Consider the following 7511-nt stretch of genomic DNA (forward strand, 5'->3'; position numbering starts at 1 on the left):
GGGGCTATGGGCCAGAGATCTGACCCTGCCCAACAACCAGAACCCGATTCGCCTCATTACCCGCTTTCCCTCGTGCCCGACCCTACCACTATGTCGTCCTCCTCGCGTCCCTCTCTGTTAGGTGTTGCTGTCATCGTCGGATCTTCCTTGCCAGGCCTAGCTGATGCATGAATCTGAAGGCTGAAGCATTCTTCCCGTTTTGTAACCTCAGTTCCTCTCTGCAATGGGACGTCCCGCCATCTTCTGTCTACACGCTTCTCCTCCCCAGCCCGGTGCTGCCGCCGCTGTTGATGAATCCTCCTTGGAAATTCTGGCCAGTATGTTTCTGCCTTTGTGACCCTCTGCCTTGCAGCATCCCGCATCGGGCCAGGACCCTCAGTGCTCCCCACTCGACCTGCCCTCCAGGTTTCACCAATACGGTTAACCCCCTCTGTATTTGGCCGCCGTGACGCACTGGGTTGAAGCTGCTCTCCCCCAACATCTTCTTGCATGTTCCGGTTTTCCACCGTCTCAGGTAAATCCATTTCCTCCCTCTCAGGTAACCCATTTTCTGATTGGTACCCTTGATGGTTAGTAGGACCTGAGACCCCTTTTAATTGTTTATGAATCTGCTGATTGTGCTGATGAGTTGCGAATCCAGCTTCTATTCTGATTGTGTTCCTGATTTGATTAGGAGGATCAAATATCCACTGCCTCCTGATTTCATTCCCTGCTGCCATTGCTGCCAGTTGGTGAGCTACACTATTGCCTTCCCTTGGAGTCCAGGTAGCTCCCACGTCCGGAGTCTCGTCCAGCAGCTGGAAAATGTCTCTGATGATAGCATCCGCTTCTGCTATCGGCATTCTAGCCTTGATGGCTTGAACCAAAGGTAAACAGTCAGTTTCAATTAAGCAGTTGTCCATTTGTAAATTCCTAATCAGAATAAGTGCCTCTCTATATGCCTGAGCCTCTGCTGCTATTGCTGAATTTGTGATGAACCTTGATGTTGTTCCAGTAATGATCTTTCCCTGCCAATCTCTGACGACGACTGCTGCAGCTGCGATGCCAGATTCCCTATGGAAAGCCGCGTCAGTATTCGCCTTCAGCCTGTTTTGTGGCGGGGGCCTCCAGGTAATCCTCTTCCTTTCACCACTCCTATCTGCTCTTGATGTGTTGTCTGTGCTGCGACTCCTTGTTGTATTGTGATAATCTGTTGCTAGCTGTTCTGCGTTGATAATTGCCTGTTTTGGATTGATTCTTATTTGCTGGTAAATGTGCTGATTCCTTGCCTTCCATATGCACCAACAAACACTTCCCAGTTTACACAATATTCTGTCCTGTTCCTTCCCTGTCCCGCTCTTTATCTTCCGAACTGTATCCATCATCCATTTCTCGAAAGATGAAACATTGTTGGCTGTAGGCGCAATTTGAAGGCTAGAACCGAACCAAACTACCCTAGTCCACGGACACAATAGTAATGCATGTTCGACTGTTTCGTTCTCAGCCTGACATATGGTGCATGATGGTTTAACTGCGCATCTACGCTGATACAAATTAACGTTCACTGGCAATATATTATGAGCTGCTTTCCAAAAGATCATCTTTACCTTTTGTGGCACTGGTAATCCCCAAATAGTTTCCCACACCTCCCTAACATTCTGACTTGTTGAGGCTTTGCTTTGTTTTATCTCCTCCTTTGTATCTTTCTCCACCTTCGCAGAATAGTATCCAGATTTCACTAAATATTGTCCATCCAATCTATCCGGCCATACAAAATGATCTTTCTTGTTAATCAAACTTATGGGTATTCTTTTAATTAAATCAGCTATGTTCTCCGAAAATAACTCCTGAATTCTGTTCGCGTCCCAACCCTCACCCTCTTTTATCAACTCGCTGACCCTTCTGGGTTGCCCTTCGCCATGTCTCCCCAGCTTGTTCATTCCCATCACCCAATTGTCTTTCCAAATGTCAATTTCTGTTCCACTCCCTACGCTCCATCTACCTCTCCTTCTAAGGAAGTCTCTCCCTTCCAACAAGCTCTTCCATATCCATGACGCGTTCCTTCCTTCTTCGGCGTCCCACAGGCTACAATTTGGATAATAAATGGCCTTTAGTGTCTTAGCCCAGATTGCATCCTCCTCCTTTAGTAATCTCCATGCTTGTTTCGCCAAGTGCGCAATGTTTTGGCATTCTACATCCTTAAACCCCAATCCTCCATTTAGTTTGCACTTTGTCAAATTTGACCACCCTTTCCAATGAATGGACCTTTCCTTTCCATTATTTGTCCACCAGAACCTCGCAATTGCTGCTTCAATGCTTTTGCAAAAAGATTTGGGGAATTTGATGACATTCATAGCGTAGGTTGGAATCGCTTGTATTACCGCCTTTATCAAAACCTCCTTTCCTGCTTGATTTAATAGTTTCTCTTTCCATCCTTGCATCTTATCTAGTATCTTCTCCTTTATCCATTCTAAGGCCTTATTTTTGGACCTGCCCCATCTCGCTGGTAACCCTAGGTATCTCCCAAGATCCTCCCACGATGCCATTCCGGTGATCTCCTCTATATTAACCCTTTTTTGAATAGATACTTGATTACCAAATATCAACCCAGACTTCTCAGTGTTGATTCTCTGGCCTGATGCTTCGGTATATTTATTTAGAATCTGAATGGGCTGATAAATCTCTTCTTCCTGCGCACCTGCAAAAATTATACAGTCATCAGCGAATAACAAATGAGTAATAACCGGTGCAGAAGGTGCAAGTTTAATTCCAGAAATAAGCTTATCACTCATCGCCTTTTCCATGAGAACAGTGAAGCTTTCAGCCACCAGGATAAATAAGTAGAGTGATAGAGGATCTCCCTGCCTGAGACCTCTCTGTGGGTAGATCTTGGTTGACAGGTTTCCATTTATTTTAAATCTGTAAGTAGCACTTTTCACGCAGCTCATCACCAACCTCACCCACTCACTACTGAAACCAAACTCTTCCATAACCCTTTGCAAGAAGCTCCATTCCAGTCTATCGTAGGCCTTATTCATATCCAATTTTATGGCTAGATCTTGACTTCCCAAGTTTCCTTTCCTATTTAGCTTATGAAAAGCTTCCTGCATAATAACTATATTATCTTGTATGAGTCTTCCTTTAACAAAAGCGCTCTGGACTGGGGAAATGATGAGATCAAGTACTTTACTTAGTCTTCCCACCAAGACTCTTGTTACGATCTTATATACAAAGTTACAGCAACTAATCGGTCTGAGTTGGTTGAGGCTTTCCGGCCGACTTACTTTAGGAATTAAAACAACCGTTGTTTTCCCTAGGTCCTCCGGTATAACGCCGTCTTCAAAAATTTGCTTCACTAGTGCACAAATATCTTTACTCAGAATATCCCAGTGTTGTTGAAAAAATAACCCGTTTAAACCATCTGGCCCTGGAGCCTTTAACCCCCCCATACTAAATGCTGCCTCCTTTATTTCCTCCTCATTAATGTTAGCCATGAGCTCCTCATTCATCTCCCTAGTGACTCTCCTTGGAATGTCTTTTACACACTCTTCCATGTTTCTCTCCCCTTCCGAAACAAACAATTCGGTATAATGCCTTTCTACTAGCCTCATTATGTTTGCTTCCCCTTGTATCCACCGACCCGTTCCATCTTTCACTCTATCTATTCTGTTCCTGATTCTTCTTTGGATGGTCGATGCATGAAAAAAGGCAGTATTCCTATCGCCCCACTTTAGCCATTTCAGCCTTGATCTGAGACCCCAATATTTTTCCTCTTGTTTCCAAAGTTCTGATATTTTGATCTTCAATTCTTTCTCTCTTCCTTGGTCTCTGTCCATCAAATCAGCTTCTTGGATCTTATGTAACTCTGTTTTCATTCTTTCTATTTCTTTGTCTGCTCTCTTGAATTTTCGTCTACTCCATTCGATTAGCTCCCTTTTGCATCTGTTTCTTTTCCTTATGAATTGATTCCAGCAATTCCTGTTTCCCTCATCCTGTTGCCAACTATTCCTGATCACTTCTTTGCATTCCTCGTGATCTGCCCAAAAAGCCTCAAACTTGAACTCTTTTTTTATCCGTCCTCGCGGTTGAGTTTCTAAAATAAGTGCACAATGGTCCGAACTGTCAACATCCATTAAGCCATTATCATCAACAAATTTTCTAAAAGTTTCTAAACAGTTTTTTGGTTGAGGATGGACACCTACCTTCTCATCTTGACTTAAAATATCATTGAAGTCACCCATGTAAGCTTGGGGTTCCTCCTTGTTCATATTACTTATCGTTAGCTCTTGCCATAGCTTCCTCCGCTTCTGAAAAACTGGATTCCCGTACACAAAAATACCCTGACATTTCAAATCATTATTGATGTTAATATTGGCTTTAATATAGTTGTCACACCACTCGTAAATATTCATACTAATATTAGATATCCAAAACAAACATAGACCGCCGGACAGTCCCCGGGGTTCTACACAAAACATATTGTCAAAATACAATTTCGTTCTTATCCTATTCATTTTTTCTTTACTGGCCCTAGTTTCCATTAAAAACACTATTAGCGGCTTTACTTTTTTACATAGGTTATATAATTCAGAGATTGTCGGGGCCGCCGCTATTCCCCGACAATTCCAGCTAATTATACTCATGGCTGAGGTTGGGGCATGTTAAGGCCCGCCTCCTCAGCCATTTGTCCTCCCTTAAAGAGTTCAGAATCCTGCATTGCTAACTGATGCTCTCTTATGTTCAGAACAGCTCTGTTGTTCTTCAATTTCTTGATTTCCTTGTCATCATGCTCCTCTTTCCATTCCTTTTGTGTTAGTAGTGGCACCTGTATGAACTCCCGCTTCCTCTTTAAATTCAGCTTCTTTTCCAGCTAGTTGAGTTTCCCAATCTGCATGTGCCTCCTTTCCTACCTCTTGATCTTCATCACTTGCGAGCTCCACATAGTAAAAATTCTCGCCCTGGAATATATGCTGACCCCCCACTTCATTGTTTTCCTTCTGTGTTTCTTCAATTGGCTTCTTTAGTATGTCTCCCTCCATTCCACACTTTGACAATGTTTGTATTTTCTTCCCCTGTACTCTGCCATCCTGCGCTTGTATATCTTTGTTTTTTGCTAGCATAAGCCTTCTTAATTCTTGGCCTATTGTCTCTTTTCCTCCTTCCTTTTCCAGGCCCAATGTCCACTCAGCAGTTCTATAGCTATTCACCTCCCCCTCCTCAATTGTATAATATTGTTTCTGCCCAATTCCCATCCCCATCCTTGCTTGAACAGGATTTACCCCTTCTTTGGCCCCAATCTCCTTTGTTGGGCCCATCTCCCTTGGCCCTTGTATCTCTATAATTTGTTTTCCTTTTTGTGCCTTATTTTTATTAGCCCATTCATTTTTCCTTTCCCTTATCTCCTCAATGAAATTTTTCAATTTGTATGCAACTCCTAACTCTGGCTCCGTTTCCCTAATTCCCTGAAAATCAGGAATTTTTGGTACTTTCTCTACCTGCTCCTCTGGTTCAGCCATCTCTTCCTCTCTCCCTGTTTGGTTTTCCCAGACACTTTTCTCCCTGATTTTCCGCTGCTGTGCCTGCTCATCCCTTATCCTGCTCTCCTCAGAGTTTTTCTTCTCTTCACTCTCCCTGTCCATATTTCGTTGCTCACGCGCCCCCTCCTCACCGTCCTCACTCCATCCTTGTTGTCTTGAGTTGCCTCCTCCCACGGTTGAAACTGGTCTGCCTTGACCCACACCCAGACCTGGTGAATACTTTCTTTTGGTGGTATCCCAGCATGCCATGGTTGTTGGGTACTTGCATGTCTTCTTTTCATGCCCTAGTATTCCACAATTGAAGCAGTAACTGTCCGGCAACCTCTCGTACCTGAAGAAGACCCACAACGGTGGTAACTCCTCTCTGTCTAACCAGAACCCTGTAGATAGGGCCTTGGTGATGTCGATGCTAACTCTGATCCTCAGATATGGTCTCCTCAGCACTCCATCCATCTTTGGATCCTCAACCTCAGCCAACACTCCCAGCATTTCTCCAATGAGTATACCTGTCTCTTTATCCATGAAATCGTGTGGGATGCCATGTATCTGGATCCAAAACTCCATGAAGCCATGATCTACTTCGTACACTGATTCACCCTCCCTCCATAATCTAAGGTTGACCATATTTCCTCTGACATTCCATGGCCCATTCTGCATGATCTGCAGCCCTCTCCTTCTATCTTTGAAGCTGAACAACATTTTCTTCGAACCTATATCGGTGACTGCTACACCTTGTGGATTTCCCCATATTCCGAGAAGAGCGTTTTTGCATGTTTTAAAGCTTATCTCCTTGTCACTTATTATCTTACCCACCACATTCAAGCACTCTTTCTTATATCCTAGCTCTCCAGGCTTGTTCAGCTTGATTACTTTTCCTTCTATATTGCTCATAATGTGTTCTGTTCAATATTCTTGTTGTATTTTGCAATTTTTCTTGAGGTTTGAGAAAGGACAGGATAAGAAGATATTTGTGGATATTGGTGCTGGATGTAAGGACTCCCTATTGGGGAAGAACCTGTAGTTCTTGGATGACTCTCCTATTGAGAGAAGAAGAGCTCCCTTAGCAGAGCGAAAACATATACACGTGAGTCTTGACCAATCCTAAAAGACAGTGGGCCGAATAGGTAGAAAGATGAAGTTGTAGAGGGCATGGGTAATGTTATTGGATAGTGGATAGTAATTGAGTCTGGACTTTCTGTTTGAAAGGATAGTGAGTGTGGTCCATGTGGTAAAGTCCAAAAAAAAAAAATATCATTCATTAATTAGTCTAAAATAACAGTCATTATAAGATATTAGGACCAGTTTGTAAATATATTTAATATTGGATCAAAATTAGTACTTCTAACAAGTTTAGTACATATGCAATCTAAGTCATTCATTTAGAATATTTTTACATAATTCTTTAAAGATCAAATTATTCTTTTTCTACCAAAGACATTCCTTTCAAAAAATAAAAACAAGTAAACATATATTTAGTATTGGGCCAATACTCTGGTGAGGAAAGAAAGTTGGTTCCTCATGTGATGAAAGTAGGTGGCGCCATTTTAGTGTGACGCGTGTGACTTCGTTGCAGGGAGGGAGAGGTTGCTCTGCAGAGGCTATTGACACGTCCCCTTTTCTCTCTTCATAATTATTTAGGGTTAATTGTATATTGATCTTAGTTAATAATGATTATTGCCTTGAGCGTTTTTAGGCGTATTAGTGTGTTGAGTTTTTTGTAAAATGTTATGTTTTAATGAATTGAATTTTTTTTGTGGGTTGTGATTTTTTTTTTAAATTAAGAGTGAGACTCCATCCGAAAACTTTTATATGAAGATAGAGAGATTATGTTATTTCAGCTATAATTTTTTGGTGTAGGTTGTGAGTTTTTGAGTTTAACTTTGTATATAAAAGTAATATAGTAACATGGAGTGGGTGTTGTATTAAATTTCTCTTAGTTTTGTTTTGCATGGGTTGAATTAGGACAAAAAAAAATTGTATTTCAGTAGTTTTTAA

The 7511-nt window shown here is 42.1% G+C and overlaps 1 protein-coding gene across 1 annotated transcript; it reads right to left on the reverse strand.

Annotated features, from left to right (window-relative positions):
• Positions 57–4391, reverse strand: LOC107646692. The gene has a single exon (XM_016350859.1). The coding sequence runs from the start codon at positions 4389–4391 to the stop codon at positions 57–59; it is 4335 nt and encodes a 1444-aa protein (XP_016206345.1).

Source organism: Arachis ipaensis, chromosome B06 (assembly GCF_000816755.2).
Source record: "Arachis ipaensis cultivar K30076 chromosome B06, Araip1.1, whole genome shotgun sequence".
Taxonomy (NCBI): Eukaryota; Viridiplantae; Streptophyta; class Magnoliopsida; order Fabales; family Fabaceae; genus Arachis; species Arachis ipaensis.

What these genes read in the sequence shown, in the direction of transcription:
- LOC107646692 (XM_016350859.1), bottom strand. Translation starts at nt 4,391, where the DNA reads ATGAATATTTACGAGTGGTGTGACAACTATATTAAAGCCAATATTAAC.